The 20,262-nt window shown below is 39.3% G+C and overlaps 1 protein-coding gene across 1 annotated transcript in view; it reads left to right on the top strand.

The window, feature by feature from the left end:
* The window catches only part of EPB41L4A (erythrocyte membrane protein band 4.1 like 4A), a 242,192-nt gene that overhangs the window by 118,063 nt on the left and 103,867 nt on the right, over positions 1 to 20,262 (top strand). Inside the window, exons 4-5 of the mRNA XM_028102759.2 lie at positions 7,604 to 7,655; positions 13,481 to 13,559. Of these exons, the coding sequence (XP_027958560.1) occupies positions 7,604 to 7,655; positions 13,481 to 13,559 (131 nt within the window). The remainder of the gene's footprint in view (positions 1 to 7,603; positions 7,656 to 13,480; positions 13,560 to 20,262) is intronic.

Raw genomic sequence — 20,262 nt, 5'->3', positions numbered from 1 at the left:
TGAGGACTTAATAAAACTTTACAGTTGTATCTGTGGTTTCCTGACCGTGCTCTGGATTCAATCTTCGCCCAGAAGCCATTTCTTAATTGTAGCACTGTTTGCCTTCTGATACATCTAGGGATGAGAGAGGAGAGAATTTTATTTTCAAACCCAGTAAGTCCTGGCTTCTTTATATTTAACAGTTCCTTTTCATCTTATCTCTCTGCTCTTGGATTTCATTGGAAGCAGCAAAAGAAGCCAGTTGGCACTTTGAACGGTTGGTCTGTATATCTCCTTATCTAGATCCTCCAAATCATTAGGGACATCTTTTATTTTCCATGTTGCCACAGGCAACAGCATTGCTAAACTGTCTGCCTTTAATGAGTAAGGTCTCTTTCTTCCTGCTTCCAACAGTTTTCTCTCTACTTTCCTTTAGGCCCTCCCAGCAGCCTCCTTGAGGGACCCGAGGCTTTCTTTCACACTCTCCTTAAGGTCCTTCCTGCTGCCTCATCCAAAAACACACTGTGGTGAATGAAGGGAATGAAGCCAGATCCTGCAGGGCCTTATCTCATCATAAGGCCTTGGGGTTTTACTTTGAGTGAGAAGAGAAACCAATGGAGGATGTTGAACAGAAGCATAAAGTGATCTGACCTATGTTTTAAAAGAATTCCTTTCATTACACAGGCAGATGGAAGGATACCATTAAAGGAGTTGTTTAAGAAATCCAGGTGAACTGCAATGACTGCTTGGATCTGGGAGTGGTGAGAATTTACCTGATTCTGTTTATATTTTCAACATAGAGCCTACAGGATTTGCAGGTGGATCAAAGAGATAGATGCAAAAGAGGTTTTGACTGGAGCCAATGGAAGAGTGTTGCATCATGCACGGAGATGCAGGAGACTGCAGGAGAACAGGTTTTTCTAGGAGGGAGTAGAGTCATCATTTCCCTTTTGGACATGTAAAGTTTGAGATTCTAGTAGACATTTAAGTGGAGATGTCAAGTAGGCAGCTGGATTCAGGGGACAATTGTGGTCTGGCTATGCACTGGGAGTTGTCAATACTTAGATGGAATTTAAAACTATGAGCCTTTGATGTAAGATGTGAGCCTGGGGTGATCTAGCCTTCCTCCTGCTTACGGAGATAATGAGCAACCAGCAAAGGACATTGTGAAGGTGTGTGTGGCAGGTAAGGTCAGAAGAGAAGTCGGAGGGACAGGTGTCCTAGAAACCACATGACCAATGCATTTGAAGAAAGTGGGTGAAGACTCTGCATCCATCACTAGATTTAGCAGTAGGTGGTGGAGTGTGTTCTAAAGTGGGTTCAAGAGGGGAAAGAGCAAACATAGTGTAGAATAACTTTTCCCCCCAGAGATTTATTTTAAAGTGCAGAAGTGAAATGGGCAGATAAAGGGTCAAAAAGACATTGTTTTTCGTTTGTTTGTTTTTAATTACAGGAGAAATAAAGGCATGTATTGTGCCAGGAATGATTCTATAGAAAGGGAAACTTTTGTCCTGGATAGACAGCAGAAAGTTGCTGGAAACGTGTTCCTGAGTTGATGAGAAGGGATGGGATTCATTGGAGCAGGGACCCCTCATCCATAGTAATAGAAGACAGGACGCTGCCCCAGAGGCAGGCAGGTTGCGTAGATGTCCTAAGACATGCCCATTGTCTTCTGTTGCTTCAAGTCTCCATGAAATAAGCACGATCATCAACCGAGAGTGAGAAGGGTGGGGGAGAAGGTGGGAAGGAGTTATCTAGGTAAGTGAAAGAATAAAATGTGGTAGAATTCTCAGTCCCTTTGGGTTATTGATGATGAATTTAAAACAAGCCCATCTATGGTGGTGCAGTCTGAGTCTCCAGTTCTGACCAGCCTGTCAGGTGCTGGCATGGAGAAGGCAGAGAGTTGTGGGGTTTTTTCGGTGGCTATTCTGGAGGGAAGATTGTGAGAGAGAAATGAGGAAGATGGAAAGTGACACTACAATGGATCGTTAGGGAAGTGGGGACCTGGTGGGGGTGGAAAGGAGGGACTGTGAAAAGCTGGTAGGATCACTGAATTTTGTGTCCTGGTAGGATGGGAATTGTAGAGGGAGTGAGCTGAGAAAAGAGGAGTTGGGTAGTTGAGGGTTAGAATCTTGAAACTGAGGGTTATACATTCCTATCTAGACAATGCTCCAGACAGTGGTTTGACCTGAGGTTATACATGGAAGGGGGTTCAGTTCCTTGGATCTTCTGTTCTATACCTCTGGGCAACTTGTTTATATATTCAGTGTTTCAGTTTGCTTATTTGCGAAATGGCAATTATAGTAGTTCCTACTTCATAGAGTTATTAAGAGGTTTAAATGAGTAAATACATGCAAAGTTTTCAGTGCTTGGCACATGGTAAACATTTAATAACTGTTGGCTATTACTACTGTTCTTTCTTTTTTTTAATCATTATTTCTATAACTTCAGGGTCCATGGTTGAGAACTGAGGACTAGTCCCTGGGGCCACTGACACTTCATGCAGAGCCAGATGATCCAACAGTGATACATTGGAGTCTACTTTAACTGAAAAAAGAAGCCCAATTAAAACCTACCCTTCCCGCAGCCCTATGTAGATTGTCCAATGACAGGCCCTTGTTTTTGTTCCTGCTGTGTGTTAGCTCTGTTAATGGTGGTTTTACCTGAGGATCTAAAGCTTCTGTGATTCATACCAAGGAGCAGATTAAAACCATGTCCTGTTAATGTTGCTTAGAGGTCACGGGGTCTGTCTACAGAGGCATTGGAAAAAGCACAAATAACTATCACCGCAGTCGTGGATTTCTCGGAACATATGTGCAAATTATGTTGAGTCCTATAACTCCCTAGGAATGAACTGTAGTGTCATTTTTTTTTTTGAGATCTTTGTAGTTCTGTTGTCCCCTCAGGATGGTCAGCTCTTTTTATACTACTCCCTTAGATCAAGAGATGGCTTTTTTTATGCTGACAAAAACTATGTGTGCTTTTAAAGCCTTTTTCTGATCTCCAGGAAATATTATTAAGCATCACTGTAGCATTCTTAAATTCTCCAAAGGAGAATCAACATTACAGCCAGTGTGAAATAAGATGTAGCAAAGCTTCTATTACTTTACGCTGTCCTTGCTTTCTCTAAAAATTTGTAAGGCTTATTGTAGTGTTAGAACTCTAGGACACTCCAAAACAACAGTTGTCAAATGAAAGGTTGCACTGTGAATTTAATATATATCTTTTGAAGGTTAGGATATTGATTTACTGGACAGTGTTAGAGTTTTAAAATGTAATTCCGAGCCTGTTACCTAGGAAATTGATGAAATTAATTATCAGCCAAGGTGGCTGAAAAGACGCTCAGGGCGTTTAGCCAAGACTGTCAGGGAGTGAGAAGAAACTTGTGTCTGTCTGTCAGTTCTTCCCAGGTTCCATAAGTGCTGTTATTAAGATTGACAAGACTGAAGAGGTAAGGACACCTAACTGCTTGCCTCTTGCACCCTGGCAAAGGGCCAGGGTCAAGGAGGGCTACTGTCTTGATTCCTTAGTGATTGGGTGTTGGGTTGCAGTCTGTTCACATTCTCCTGTGTTAGGAAGCTGTCTGTAGAAATCAGGAAGAGAGAGTGGGCTCCATTTTGGCTAATTGTTATCATCTTACAAAGAAGGATCTAATCCAGCTTGTGTGGTTATACAAATTATAGGATATAAGTTTGAAATAGCAGGGTCGGGGAAGGTATGGGGAAAAGTGATTGAGAGACTTTTCTAGAGAATGAACTGCTTAAATGTTGAGAGAGAATGCGAGAGATGAGGCTGTTTCTCTTGTGACCGTTGAGGTAGACAAGATGGCTTCATACTAAAGTGCAATTCAGAAAAGCCATCCTGTAGCCCAGCACCACAATGGGCAGGGCTCTGCTCTCCATAGCTCCCTCTCGCTCCATCCAGGGCAGATGAAAAGACTGAATGGACCTTTTTCTCTTTCTGGAAGTCCTCTATGAACATGATTTCTTAGCCGAGGTCTGTTAGCTATTGGGCAGCACAGATTCCAATGTAGTACTCAGCTATAAAGGACTTGGAGTATTACATTCTGTGTTGTTACTTAAAAATGCTCTTAAATTTAAAAAATGCATTTGCTTTATGAACTGTTGAGTTGATAGACATCATCTTTATAAGAATTTAAGGCTCTATTCTCTGTTTCTATATTTTGGAGTAGTTTTTAAGTCATGAACCGCTGTTCAAAGTTTTTCTGTTCAGCCATATGCCTTCCTACACTCACCCTGCAGAGCTAATGTTTTTAGTCCATTATTTTATTATCTCATACATATTCATCTCATACACACTATTCTCTCATTTAGCATATTGTGTTGTAATTCTATGTCTGTGTCCCCTGCTAGGCTGTGAGTGCCTCAGGGCTGGGTCTTGGTTTCCCCGCATGCCCCAGGACAGGGTCTGACCCAATATAGAAAGAACCTGTACAGTGGGTATTCCATAAATGTTGAATGAATTATACCCCAGGTTTAGAGCCTAGATACATTTTATATGTAGGCCTTAAAACTGGGGTTTTGTGTTGGGACGCCTGGGTGGCTCAGTCAGTTAAGCGTCTGCCTTCAGCTCAGATCATGATCCCAGGGGCCTGGGTTGGGCCTGGGATTGAGTCCCACATCAGGCTCCCTGCTCAGCGGAGAGCCTGCTTCTCCATCTGCCCCTCCCCTCATGCTCTCTCTCTCTCAAATAAATAAATAATAAATAATTTAAAAAAAAAAAACCTGGGGTATTGTGTTCACTGGCAAATTCTTGTGCCTTTTTTGCCTTTTGGTTGTGGGGTAGCTGCCTGCTGTGCTTCATGGTGACCACACATGTGCTGTGTTTGATTGCTTGTTGATAATGAGCAGTGACAAGAGCCATCATAGTATGGCTGCTTGGTTCCAAGTTTATTTCTTTCCCTTGGTTGAGGGTAAGTAGGTTTTACATTTTAAGGTGTAAGCTTATGAAACCTGGTGGCTCATGTTTATTATTTATGTTCTGGGGCATTTATCATTGTCTGACCTCTGTAACCCCTGGCTTCCATCTGGATCAAATGAGATTTGTGCGCGGCGAGTGCTGGATTGACACCTAGCAGATCTAATGTGTACTGAGCTGATTGAACAGCCTTTGACTGTCCTGACTCCCTTTTTGGCCGCAGAATTATAATTTCTAATTCATCTCAGAATCTTTATTACACTTTTTCACTGCACAAATCTGATTGCTCTCAAGGAAAGAGATATATTTTAAAATTATATAGATTATTATAATCTCTATAATCTAAACTATATAATCTATAATCTAAACAAGGGTTTATGGTTATTTGTGTGTTTTCCTTGGTTTTATCCTTTTCGGAAAAATCCAGGAATAGTCAGACCTGTTCCTGAACATAAATGGCAAGACACATTCCATCCACCTGTTTTCCATGTCATAGGAAGCATCCATTGCTTTATATACTTAGAGGGAAAGGGTTTGTTCTGTGTCCAGCACACAGCTTAACATTTGGATTGATTTTACTCTATTTGGATGAATTAGTGTTTCACTAGGACCCATTATTATTTTTTTACTTATTTTTTAAGATTTTATTTATTTATTTGTCAGAGAGCACAAGCTGGGGGAGCAGCAGGCAGAGGGAGAAGCAGGCTCCCTGATGAGCAGATGAACAAGGAGCCTGATGTGGGACTCGATCCCAGGACCCTGGGATCATGACCTGAGCCAAAGGCAGATGCTTAACCAACTGAACCACCCAGGGGTCCCCCTAGGGTCCATTATTTTCACACCAAAACCACATCTTTAATCACTGGGCTCTGAAAGCACTTCACAGGTTACAGCCTCTGCTTCAAATACCTTTATTTTATTTATTTATTTTTTAAAGATTTTATTTATTTATTTGAGAGAGAGAGAGAGAGAGCACAAGTAGGCAGAGAGGCAGGCAGAGGGAGAGGGAGAAGCAGGCTCCCCGCCGAGCAGGGAGCTGGATGTGGGGCTCGATCCCAGGACTCTGCTATCATGACCTGAGCCAAAGGCAGTTGCTTAACCCACTGAGCCACCCAGGCGCCCCTCAAATACCTTTATTTTAAAAGTGAGTGATTCTGCACCTTTAAAAATGAGAAATGATTAAGAACCAGAATAATGAACATTACATTATAAGTTGCTACATTTATATATATTGGATACTTTACCTTTTTAAAAAGCTGAGAAATGGAAATTGCTATATGAGTGGCAAATAGCAAAGATGATGTATATAGGGAGAGTTCAGTAATGTAACAGAATCTTACAATATGACTATGATATACGTTTAGTGTGAATTATCATTACATAGTTAGGAATAAGTGGTAAGGGGATTGTGTAAGGTATTATAATTACACTGTGTACTCACTGCTACTATTATACAACAGAGCAAGTACTTCTGCCCTTGGTGCAGGGGCAGGGAAAGGGGAACTGGGCAGGAAGATTCTCTTGGACTCTTCCTCGACCTTTGATTCCTGACCCAGAGGTGTCAGGGGAGTGTGAATGTTTTCACCATAGCAAACACAAGGGTGCTGGGAAACTCCCTACTATGAGAATTGCCCCTTCTTCATTTAGGAATATGTGGAAATGGAAACTGGTAAGTTTGGCCCTTGGGATCTCCAGCCCTTGACCCACAAGGCACTGGAATCCCTGTGCACTTCAGTGGAATCCCTGATGCTCCCCCTCTGTGCTTCCTTGTTTCTCCCAGATGGAGGAACAAGGCTGAAGGATTATTGTTCCTTGTGTGTGTGTGTGTGTGTGTGATTTTATTTCACAAAGGTAAGATGTAAAGGAAGATATCTCCCCAGGACCAAAAATTCTCCCATTACTGTCTGAAGTTCTGTTCCTTAGAGATTAACGAATTCATAAGCAAGTACCTTTGATTGGCTAAAGACATTTAATAAGAATGACCCTCAGACTTTAGTAATAATGATCACTAGCATGGTGCTGCATATGTAGTATGAATCGGGGACTATTCTAAAGACTTTTTAGGAATTAATGTATTAATCCGCACAGTAAGCCTATGAGGAAGGTTTGGAGAAGTCCAGAAACTTGTTCCAAGTTCCATGGTGATGACGAGGGCCAGGACTGAATCCCGCTGGCTCTGCTCTGGGACTCTGACCCTCAGCCACTGTCCCGAGTTGCCTTTCCTGGATACTTAATGAGGATTTGATTTAATTTGCTTTCTTCCAAATGTCTAGCAGTGCTACCTATAAGGTATAGGATAGGAAGTGAAGAGGGTGAGGACGTTGGAGGAGGAGAAATGACTGTAGGGCACTTGTAATGGGAACTTTGGAAAGAGATGTGGGGAACGTTCTTTGTAGCCATCATTTTCTTGCTCATCAGCATCTTGATATTACTGACCTTACAATTAGTATGAGAACTTCACCAAGTACCTACAACAACTGTTGCTGTTCTCTGCTTTTGAATATCAACATCATTTTTCTTCTAGTGTTCTAGCTGCAGAAAGCTCTTACATATATTTCCTGTGTATATGTGATAAGTTAAATATTATTTAAATGTCATTTAAAATAACATTTTGCAAATATTCTTGAAGTGAAGGTCAGTGAAAAACAACTTCTATAATTTACGCTTTTTTTTTTTCTTCTCACAGTATTGGCTGGATCCTGCAAAAACCCTTGCTGAACACAAAGAACTGATCAACAGTAGGTATTTAATGTTAATTTTGTTACGGGGTGCCTTGAAAATAATATAATGTCCATAATTAGTTGGGTGCAGAAATATGCTTTAGTACTACAGGGATGAGTACTAAAGTACCAGAATTTGGAAATGGGTACTGATACTCAAGTACCAAGAATATGGAAATGGGTGTTGTGTGCATTGCCAGACTTTTCCTCCAAACTCTGATTAAATTTTAGTTAATAAAGACTCTAAGTGGTGGATCTTAATATTAAGTTTTGCTTGGGGTATGCCTACCTTTGACTTGTCAGTGATTTTAAAAAATTTCTTGTCTTTAAAATTTTACCTTAAAAGAAAAGGCAGAGAAGCATTGATTTGAATGGTACTCAAGTACCAGAATATGGATATGGGTGTTGTGTGCATTGCCAGACTCTTCCTCTAAACTGATTAAATTTTAGTTAATAAAGACTCTAAGTGGTAGATCTTAATACTGAATTTGCTTGGGGTATACCAGCCTTTGACTTGTCAGTGATTTTAAAAAATTTCCTGTCTTTAAAATTTTACCTTAAAAAGAAAAGGCAGAGAGGCATTGATTTGAAAAAAAGGTAGACATCTGACCTTCTAAAGAGTTTGAGTTTCTTGGATTAAGGAGTGGTTTTGTCATTCACACTATTATTTGCTGGGTCAGTAATAAGGAGTGCCCTTGTGTCCTAAAAGATTTCTGTGGCTTCAGAAAGGACCCATCTATTTTTGGTTTTACAAATATGAATCTTATTAGGTAACTGAGAGTATAATTAAGGTTATATTCTATAACTTCAATTTCTATAACCCAGGTTTTCACTTATAGAAGTATATGCATGCATGCACATGCCTGCAATCCTTAAGTATGCAATAGAGTAATTTTTTTAAATTATCTTTTAAAAATATGATAAAAATATATAACACAAAATGTACCATGTTAACCATTTTTGAGTGGCATTAAATACATTCATTGTGCAACCGTTACCACTATCTCCAAAATTTTTTCATCATCCCAAAGTGAAACTGTGTACTCATTAAGCCATTTTGCTTTACTGTGAAAATTATTTCTAGTAAAATGTAGTATATTCTTTGGGCCTTTTAAACCCCCATTCTGACTCTGTACTTCGCATGTTTATTGGCTTATTCCCTGTGGTAAAATTGGTTGCTTTACAAACCTCACGGGCAGGAATGTAGCTGTGCCTCAGAAAGCAGCTGGAAACTAGGAACTGCAAAACTATCAGGAACTCAGCAAGTACTGTTTCTCTGAATGTCGGCATCATTTGTGTTTCTCTCTGTTTATCCATGTCTGTGGGGAAACCTCTAGCCACAAGCAGAGGTTGGCTGGCCGTCTCTGAACGTGAGGCCCCAGTTCTACAGAGGATGCAGAGGATGCATCTGACCAGCCCAGTGTGAGTCAGTGGCTCACCTCAGTCTATTCAGCTATGTCTTGGCTTCTTCAAGGTTATATAAACATAGCTGCTAAGGGGCCAGCCTTCTGGTTGAGATTGGGTGACAGTTTCAGAAACGGGCTCGTGGCCAACCTGTGGGGGTGAGAAAGAACCCTCAAAAAATATACCTTTGATATCACCAAGTTCTGCCTACTCAGCCTACACAGGAGTAAGTCCTAATTCATAAGGGGTTCACGACTTGCCCTGGGTGAGAAGTTGGTGGCAGAGGGATGACCAGAGTCCTGGTCTTCTGACTTTTAGTACTTCTGTATTTCTAGTACTCTTCCTGAGTAAGCAAACTGCCTACTGGCCAAGGGGGGAGGGATGAGGATACATGGAATTAGGTATGAATGGAGGTAACTTCTGTGAGGTATCTACACATAAATGGTAGGAGTTCCAATTTAAAACATCTCATCCCTCAGGATCTAGAAATTTGTACTTTTCCCAAAAATTCAGGTATAGTAATAAATACAGTAAGTCTGTCTTATCTATTTGAACGAAGTAGTTAAAAAAATACCAGTATAAAAGTTAGAAAAATATCAGGAATGATTATTTTAAAACAAACTCACAGGATTTTTATTTAAAAAGTTGAGATTTCTAAGTGATGAAGAAAAATATAAATTATTTTATTTAAGGTGCATTATTAGTGGTCCTAAGCACATTTGAAATATTTATTTCTTTATATGGTATGAAATATTCTATTTAAATATCTATAATCTGGGGCACCTGGGTGGCTCAGTCGTTAAGTGCCTGCCTTCAGCTCAGGGCATGATCCCAGGGTCTTGGGTTCAAGCCCCGCATCAGGCTCCCTGCTTGGTGGGAAGCCTGCTTCTCCCTCTCCCACCCCCCCTGCTTGTGTTCCCTCTCTCGCTGTGTCTCTCTCTGTCAAATAAATAAATAAAATCTTAAAAAAAAAAAACTATATAATGAAACTGCTTTTTAATCCTAAATAAATGTTGTCCTGTCAAAAATTTGATGTACACTAAGAATAAAATGCCAATATTGAAGGAAGATGATGTAACTAAAGATAACATAATCTTTATATTTCATCTCATGAAATAATTTGATAATTATTATACAAATTAATGAAGGAAAATGGCTCTCACATCTCAAGTAGATTAGTCAGAAAGAATATCTGTAAAAATGATGGAGTATTTGCCAGTCACCAGAATTCTTATTGGTGGGTCTTGATTCATTTCTCCTTGAGCTCATGGAAGACTTACTATCATTAAAGGCCTTGAAATTCGTCCTCACAAAAGGTATATTAGAGGATTTCTGGTTTTTGGCTTCTGTATTTTTTTTTTGCTAAAGTGAAACAATATTTACTTATTTAAGGTAGATTCTCTTGAAAGACATGGATTCAAGATAATAGTTTAGGAATGTGCTTCATCAGCACCTGATATTTATTTATAGTCAGTCTTAGAAGAGGAAGCCAAAAAATACCTCATCAGATGTATCCTTGCTCCAGACTGTCCATTTCCATAGCCTTAGATTGATCTATAAAACAGTGACGTAGATGAAAGCATTTGCTTACTCTGAAGGTATTATAATTCTTTTCCCTGAAAGGTTATGTGGAATAGTGGCCAGAAAGTACTGAACTCTAGGTATTAACAAACTTGGTTCTCAACTTCGTGACCGTAAGCAAATTGCTTACCTCCTTGGAGATTCATCTGCCTTTTCTATGTTACCAGGTGGTTGTTCAAAATCACATGTTTATGAAATATTGTTATACATTATTAAATGTAGTCAGGTGGTAGTGATGCATTATATTTAGAACACAGATCATTTTATATGCAAGTGGGAAATAGAGGGCTGATTTGGGCCAAAGGTCCTTTAAGGAAATTTGCCAAAACTGAGTGTTCTTAATTGTGTATTTTTCCAAACTTCTGCTTAATGCTCATCACTAAACACATTTGAAGTGGTTAGGCTTGGTCAGTAGGGTGTAATCTGTCACGTTGTGGAGAATAAAAGCAACTCTGGAATCCGGACAAGGCCTTCTTCCCTTTGTGCACTGTCTCCACAGCATCTGTGCTCATCCTGGCCCCGACACCCCGGTCCCCGGGGCCTGCAGGCACAGGCGGACCCACCTGCTCGGCAACACGGAGCTTGACTGACAGAGATGGATCAGCAGACCGGGGACTTCCTGGCTCTTCTAAATATTTAATAGTCTGTGCCTCCCTGACATCTATGTTCAGGGCTAAAGGTGTATTTGTCAGAAATATAAACACCGTGATTAAGTAATCATAGAAATCAAACATATGGAATCAACTCTAATGATAAGAAGTTTTAACAAAGTTCTTTGAAACTCAGTTTTTCAAAATGCTCTAGCTTAAGGAATGCCTTGTCCAGAGAGGCACAGATGAGGGGAGAGGAGCAGGGCCCTGCTGTCACTTTTCTGCATGCCAGGAACAGGGCTTTGGGGTTCTACAGACGTAGCGTATGTGTGTCATAAGAACAATAAATAATAACGTAGTTTGTGTATTAAAAATGCATTATGGCTTTATGACCTCTTCTTCTTAATTTGCTTTCCCCAACTTCTGAACTTGTCATTTTTTTTACTCCATAAAAATGAAAATAGAAAGAGGAGGGTTACTTTGTGTCAGTTACATACTATCAGAGACTTGGGATTACAATATGTGAGTGGAAATATTTTAACTGGTTTTACATAGATACGTAGATACCTGCAGAGTTGAAGTCCTGCTGTTATAAAATTTTCAATCCTGTTTTTAATTTTATATTTTCTTGTGTTTTTAGAAGTTCTTAGTATAATTTTTTTAAACAACCTTATTGAGGGGGTGCCTGAGTGGGACAGGTGGTTAAGTGTCAGACTCTTGGTTTCGGTTCAGGGGGCTCATGAGATCAAGCCCTGTTTTGGGCTCCACACTCAGCATGAAGTCTGCTTGAGGTTCTCTCTCCCTCTCACTCTGCCCCTCCTCTCCCCATGAGCTCCTTGTCTCGCAAATAAATAAATCTTTTAAAAACAGCAACAAAAAACTTTATTGAGATATCTTTAACATATAAAAATCATATAAATTAAAGATGCAGAACTTGATGTTTCAATATATGTATATAGTATGAAAAGATCACCACTGTCAAGTTAAATAATTTATCTATCACCTCTACATAGTTGAGTGTGTGTGTGTGTGTGTGTGTGTGTGTGTGTGTGTGTGTAGGTGGAGAATGAGAAGATTTAAGATCTATCTTAGCAAATTTCAAATATACAATACAGTATCATTAACTGTAGTCACCATGCTGTACATTAGATCCTCAGAACTTGTTCATCTTGCGTGACTGACACTTTGTAGCCTTTGGCCAGCATCTCCTCATCCCCCTCCCACTTCCCCTGGCACCCACCATCCTACTCTCTGCATCTATGTGTGTGACTATTTTAGATTCCACATATAAGTGAGATCAGTCACTATGGTTTTTTTATGGGTCTAGCTTATTTCACTTTGCATAGTGTTCTTCAGGTTCATCCGTGTCATTTCAAATGGGAAGATTTCCTTCTTTTTTATGGCTGAATAATATTCTATTGTGTGTGAGATATATTCATTCCATTAGTTCACTGATGGACACTTGGGTTGCTTCTATATCTTGGCTATTCTGATTAATGCTGCAATGAACACGGGAGTGCAGATACATCTTTGAGATACTGATTTCATTTCCTTTGGATAAATACCCAGTAGTGGGATTGCTGGATCATGTGGTAGTTCTATTTTCAATTTTTTGAGGATTTCTGTACTGTTTTCCATAATGACTGAACCAATTTACATTCCTAGCGACAGTATACAAGGGTTCCCTTTTGTCCGTATCTTCACCAGCACTTTTGTCTTATTGCTAATAGCCATTCTTATAGGTATCAGGTGATATCTTATGGTTTTGATTTGCATTTCCCTGATGATTAGTGCTGTTGAGTATCTTTTCATGTGTCCACTGGACATTTATATGTCTTTGGAAAAATGTCTATTCTAGTCCTTTGCCCATTTTTATTTTTATTTTATTTTTTAAAAATTTTATTTATTTATTTGACAGAGAGAGACACAGCGAGAGCGGGAACACAAGCAGGGGGAGTGGGAGAGGGAGAGGCAGGCTTCCCGCTGAGCAGGGAGCCTGATGCAGGGCTCGATTCCAGGACCCTGGGATCATGACCTGAGCTGAAGGCAGACGCTTAACGACTGAGCCACCCAGGTGCCCCTCCTTTGCCCATTTTTAAATTGGGTTGTTTATGCTATTGAGTTGTAAGAGTTCCTCATATATTTTGGGTATTAACCCCTTATCCAATATGTAGTTTACAGATATTTTTGGTGAACATAATTTTTAATAACTGTATAATATTCTACTTTGATTAATTTATGAAATTTAATTTCTATTTCTTATTTTAGCTGGACCTCCATATACTTTGTATTTTGGTATTAAATTCTATGCTGAAGATCCATGTAAGCTTAAAGAAGAAATAACCAGGTATAGTATTGACTTTGCTTTTGAACAATACATGTAGAGCATATACAAAAGGCTTTATTTAATACAAATTGGGGTCAAACATTTAGATGTGTGTCTACCTTGTTTTGTAATGCATCCCCACTGAGAGTTAAATTTCAGCTAGCATTGCATGAGGCAGATCACTGTCTGATGATAGATGTGTGTGAACAATGGCATGAACACGAGTGACATGTTGATAGATTTTGCATCTGCTGTGATGGGATATTTCTGTATCATTATTGTGAAGGCTGCATTCAGCCTTTGTAGTCAGGTGAAAGTAGCCATTTGAACTGCTTAACGGAAGGATATTTTAGTGCTCGGTTTGCATATGTAAATACCAATTTGAAGAGCCAGTTATTGCTCTTTAATTGGTTATAGCTTAAATGTCAGTTGTCCAGGGCTTTCATTTACCTCTATAGGAAATGAAAAGGTATTTGCTTTTAGTGTAAGGGAGAGAGAAAACAAAACAAAACAACAAACAACCTTTTTCAATGTATTCCTTCACCTTTGTCATCAAATACTTGATTTCATTTAAGGCACAGTTTCCAGTTGGTATTGATTATATTGTTAAAAGAGTCCATGCCAACATTTGAAAGTGGCTTATACAGAGCAGACAGTCGTGTTAGGTTTTCACTTAATTCCGCTAGTGACCTGACGGCACGTGGGAGCCAACAAAAGCATTTTCCCTGACTTAACTCTAAGTGGTCACTTTTCCTGGTGAATTCCTATCATTGGCTCAAGTAAAGCCAAATGCATTATTCCAAACATTGGAAATCATGTCTTTGATGACTAAGGTAGTCTGTGGTTTTGTTACTATTCTATCTTTTCATCTTTTTCCTTTGATTCTTTTGTCTCAATTCCAGACTGCACACAGAAGAGTGAGGACAGAGGAGGCTAAGTGGACCTTTCTTGTTCCTCTCTGGGGTGCTATAATTAGGCCTCACTTTTAGAACCGTGCTGAGCTGCGTTCACATCTTCCATTGCCATCTTGTTACTGACCACTTTAAAAAGGAGGGCTGTCCCGGGAGGCTTTCCAGGAGCACACCTGTGTGGGGGAAGGGCTGTTGTGTTGGGAAGAAGTTAAGGAGAGGGGTCATATTTACGTTAGAGCTAAATGAATAGTCTTTTCAGTTGAGGGATTTCTGAATTGTGGGCTCATGGAGAAACTGAGTCCAAGTGGTTAAAAAAAACCCCACATATCTGTAGCTCATTAGGAAATTCCAAGGAAATAACATTTTATGAAAATACAAAGAAAGGCCTTCATTTTGAGTTTGTCGGTAACCTGTGTGCCTCACATTCCTCAGCTGCAAAGTTGGAGCTACACCTGTTCCATCAGGTTTTGTAAACATTGGAGTGTGTACGACTCATAATGTCAACCTTGTGTCGCATGTTGGGTTTCGGTCAGTAAGTGCTTGATACTATTTCATCCTCTCCTTGCTCTGGCAGTTTGGTGGAGTTACATCTTAAATGAGGGTTAGTTCCAAACGATACTCAATTTATTGTTAGTAGGGTGGGAAATGAGTGTTTTATAATGCATTTTTAAAAAATCTGTTCACCAGATATTAATGAGCAGAAATTTCCCTTCAGAATCTACTATCAGCTCATTAACAGAATACATAGATTTGTGTGTGATATACAACCTCAGAGCATATTCGTTGTAACCTGCTTTTCCTCAAATATTAGACCAGATCATGTAGTTAAGAACCAGATTACAGGGCTCCTGGGTGTCTCAGTTGGTTAAGCCACTGCCTTTGGCTCAGATCATGATCCTGGGGTCCTGGGATCGAGGCTTGCTTCGGGCTCCCTGCTTGGCAGGGAGTCTGCTTCTCCCTCTGACCGTCCCCCCCATTCTCTCTCTCTCTCTCTCTCTCTCTCTCATTATCTCTCTCAAATAAATAAATAAATAATCTTTAAAAAAAAAAAAAAAGAACCAGATTACATTGTTGACTTTCAGCTGGTGGCCATGATCTATAATAATTTATTTTTGTTGCCCAAAACATATAGTTGAATTTAGGTAAGTTAATGTGCATTCAATATGATATCACTAAATACTTATTTTTAGTGTATCCTGAAGATAAAGTCATTAATTTGCATGAATATGTTAATTTAAATGGGTAGGCATAATGAACCTTAGAAAGGGAGCCAGTTACATGAGATAATTTTGGCAAAAGCAGAAACTAAAACCAAAACCCCAAATCTCCCAATATATGCTCTTAAAGGAAAAGTATACTTAGGCCAGCATTTGCAAGTTGAGCATTTAGCTTGCTTCAGTTTTTTGGAAAATTCTTCTAGCCTACTCTGTATTGGCTCTTGGGTGGTTCATAAGTTTTGATATGAAAACTAATGCTATAGTAAACAGGCTTATGCCTGTTTATATGTAGTTTTTTTTTATAATCATACCATTTTATACATATTGTGCAGACCTCTTTCACCATCTAACCCATCTGTTTTACTCCTGTGTAGTATTCCATAATTTATTTAACCATGCCTTGGGGATGGCTCTCTACTTTGTTTCCTTTTTTTAAATTACAGATAATGCTAGCTTTGAATCTTCTCAAGTATTTATATCATCATACTAGATGCAGCATTCCAGAAGGGTGTTGTATTTAGGAAAAAAATACTAGAGGTGAATGTGATAAATAGGAAAGTAAGGTTCCAGACCATGAAAAAATGGAAGTGAATAGAATCATATCAACTTGGAGTAGTTGCTAAGTGCTCTAAAAAGTTGTCTGAGATAAACAAGATTGGGAGACTGTGAGGAGGACTCCTCATTTAGGATTCATGTGCCCTGACCTGTACCTTTTATAGAACATTCCTGATGTTTCAGCCAGCTTCCTTGTAAACATTTTTAAAATAGGAAACCTTACTGCCTGGCAAAGCGAAAGGAAATTCAATGAGAAATCCGTGCAGTTTCTCTCATCAGTACCAGGTTTTCTTTCTGGGTCTATGCAGAATAAATCTAATGTCTCTTCTCTTTGCCAGCGCTTTAAATAATCTGTGTACTCATGGTATCTGTTAAACTTATTTTCAGTTCTGATTCAAAATATTATAGCAGCTTTCCACGTATTCTGGGTCATTTATAGCTCTGTATCCTCTGTACACTTGATAAGCATAGCACACATGTCGGTTAAGAAGACAGGCTTTGGAGTGGTGCCTGGGTGGCTCAGTTGCTTAAGCATCCCACTCTTGATTTTGACTCAGGTCATGATCTCAGGGTCCTGGGATTGAGCCCCACACTGGGCTTCCCACTCAGGAGGAAGTCTGCTTGTCTCCCTCTCCCTCTGCTCCTCCCCCTGTTTACACACACTCTCTCTCTCTCTTTCTAAAATAAATACATTAATTAAAAAAAAAAAAGACAGGCTTTGGAGTCAGACAGAGGTTTGCATCCTTGCTCTGCCACTCACTAGTTGTGTAAATTTGAAAAAACTATGTAACCTTTTAAAGTCTCAGTTTTCTCATTTATAAAAAGAAATTAAGTATTTTTTCAAAAAGACAATCAGGGGAAGGTGGAAAAAAAAGATGATGAGAGGAATATAAAGATAATACATACCAAATACTGACCATAACACAAAAATATAAGTGTTGGTAGATGGTAGGGCTAGCTAAAGTGAAAATAATGATAAGTATTTAATGTTTTCAAATTATTGATTCAAAAATTAAGGAGGAAAAATACCAGCTTGGAGCCCTGAGATGGGTCTTCCAGTTTAGAGTCAATCTATGAATCACAACTTTCTGGGTGTAGTTGTTCGTTTAATTATGAATTCTCCTATGACTGTCCTCTTGCCTACATTTCTTGAATTTGTTTGTAAGGACAGAATTCACTCACTCACCTACCTTCATTTAACAACTACATGGAGCATCGTGTTCCAGTGGTCGGAGTACTAAGGTGACCAAAGAGAGGATTTCAGTCCTCCAGAGAGGACAGAGAGACTGCCCATTCTGTGGACACTGTCCTATCTGTGATGTCATTGAAATCTTTCTGAACTTTTAAGGATCTAAGAACAGTTTCTAAAAAAGAATATTCCAAATGACTTGTTCATAATGGATACTTTTTAGTTTCTAAAAAATACCTTAAAATGGGTATTTGCTTTTTATTTTGTTTTGTAATGTTTTATAGTATTGGGGGGGAACTGACCTTAAGCTTATCAATTATTTTTTAAATTTTATTTTATGTTTTTTTAAAGATTTTATTTATTTATATATATATTTTTAAGATTTTATTTATTTATTCATGAGAGACAGAGGGAGAGAGAGAGAGAGAGAAGCAGAGGGAGAAGCAGGCTCCCAAGGAGCAGGGAGCCCGATGCGGGACTTGATCCCAGGACCCTGGGATCACGACCTGAGCCGAACTGCTTAACCATCTGAGCCACCCAGGCGCCCTAAATTTTATTATTTTAATATGGTAATCCCTGTTTATCACTTTGTGAAGATTAGCTTCTTTGAGCTTCTTTATCAGCTGAGTGACCTGCAGTTACGTGTTTACTTCCAGAGTCCCTCTCCTTCTGTAATGAAGATAATGGTTCTAAATACAATAGAGTTGAGACAAGGGTCACATTCCGGTATGGATGAAAGAGGAATTTGTGAACTTTAAAGGACTGTACAAATGTAAGGTGATACTATTGCTATGTGTTCCTGTGTATTAATAATTCGTTTTACGCTTTTGAGGCGGAAGTGTTATTCCTGCTTTTGTCACGTGTTCTTGAGAATTAGTGTGTGCTTCCTCTACTGTTTTCCTCCTTAAGCTGTACACACCATTTCCCCGTCGCTCACATTTAAGCCTTGTCTAAAATGATTGGACTCCTATCACATGCGAGGTTCCCTCTGTGTGGGAGGAAGAAAACAGTCCTGCCTTCTGTGTGGGGAGCTACTCTCCTCTTAGATACTTCACTGCAAGTTAAGCTGGCACTGAAGCCAAACTTCTGCTTGGCCCCACATTGCTCAGTTTCCTCACCAGGGGTCTCAGTTCACTGGAAGGTGCATTTCAGGTATATTGGTGTAAGCATGTCTTTGGCTTCCGAATCTCAGGGAGCCTTCTGTTTGAGGTCCGGAAAGAGTGGGGTCTCTCTGCTATGTCTTTAAGCAAACCTCCTTTGCCATTCTTCTTGCCTCTGATACTTGTTAAATTGTTAATGGCGCTCAACAGCTTGTACATGCTTGGTGTTAACTCAGCTCTTTTCAGTGAACATCAGATAAACAGAAAACTGTGAAGCCAATATTTCAAGCCCTGGACTTGTGTTGTACTCGTAGTGTTGTGGTAAGTGTGGACAGGATGGAAGACCCAGCTCTTTTCCTCCAGGGCTCATGATCTGCTTGGGAGACAGTGCATATACAGCAGAATATTAACTTACACACAGGGGCGCCTGGGTGACTCAGTTGGCTAAGCATCTGATGCTTGCTTTCGGCTCAGGTCATGATCTCAGGGTCGTGAGATAAAGCCCCACTTGGGCTCCATGCTGGGGGTGGAGTCTACTTAAGATTCTCTCTCTCCTTCTGTCTCCCACTTCCCCCCACTTGTATGCTTGCGCTCTCTCTCTCTCTCTTAAAAAAAAAAAAAAAGATAACTAGTACTTTATGATGCCTCAGTTTTGTACCAGAATGAGTCCGGAAAGCTTCCTTATTAAGTGGATCATCTTTAATGAGCATTTCCTTTTTCTCCAGTAGGGTTACAATATAACCAGGGTCACACTGTAATTGATCGTCCAAACCCTGACGCTTTGGAGGATGACGAGGACAGTTGTTAATACGTAGGCGTGTATAATAGTCATAAACAAGAACTGTCCTAGGCAAAATGGGATGTAGGTTCCCCCTCCTTAAAACCAGAGATAAACAAGGACTCAAGCATCCAATCATAGCCTTAATCAGAGTGGCAGAGGGAAAGACTCAACAACTCTAAATCTGTAATTTAAATAAAATATTAAATTGTACCCTAAGTCTCATAAAATGGACAAAATAAGTTATATACAGTTAGTTAAAAATAGGCCCTGACATATGATAAAGTATTTGTTTAGCATATGGAAAAATGTGACTTTATTGTATCATAAATTTCTCATAAAAAAACTAATATGCTTGCTGTGATAAAGATTAATTAAATTTTTAATTAAAAATAGTTTACTTGTCTTGATTTTAGTGGATTTTTTTTTAATGCAATGACTTAAAGATCTCTGGTATCTTTAAAAGGCAGGCTGTCCAGGGAAGTTTGAACAGATTCCTTTTTTCTTTTTCTTTGTGAATTTCTCAAAGGCAGCAAAGAATGTTCAGTTTTTTCCATTTCAGCCATCTGTCTCTCTGCTCATTTGTATATCCCTCCAAGTCATCAACTATTTATTGAGCTGTTACTATGTGCCAGACCTATATACTGAGACTACAATCCCTGATGGGATAGGGTCCTTGTTTCTTTGTATCTGTTCGTCTTTCTCTCTGTTTCAACTCTCTGTTTTTTCATCTCCTGGTTTTTTTTTTTTTTTTTGCCTTTGCCTTTGAAGCAAACTCTTGTGGGATTAGGTCCCTCTGTTTCTGTACTTGGCAAGCGATTTGACTGTTCAGTCAGATGTTATAAAAGTCTTAATAGAGCAAAATAAATATGCATCTGTGACCCATTTCCTAAAAAAAAAAATGCAATTCAGGAAAAGAAATTCCAAGTTAACAATAGAGAAAGAGAGTGTAGCTAAATGTAAGTTTCCAGTAA

This window comes from Eumetopias jubatus, unplaced genomic scaffold (genome assembly GCF_037043125.1).
Source record: "Eumetopias jubatus isolate StellerSeaLion01/CBP00866 unplaced genomic scaffold, mEumJub1_p1.0 scaffold_5, whole genome shotgun sequence".
NCBI lineage: Eukaryota > Metazoa > Chordata > Mammalia > Carnivora > Otariidae > Eumetopias > Eumetopias jubatus.
Note: the sequence above shows the minus strand (reverse complement) of the source record. Positions and strands in the feature narration are given on the sequence as shown.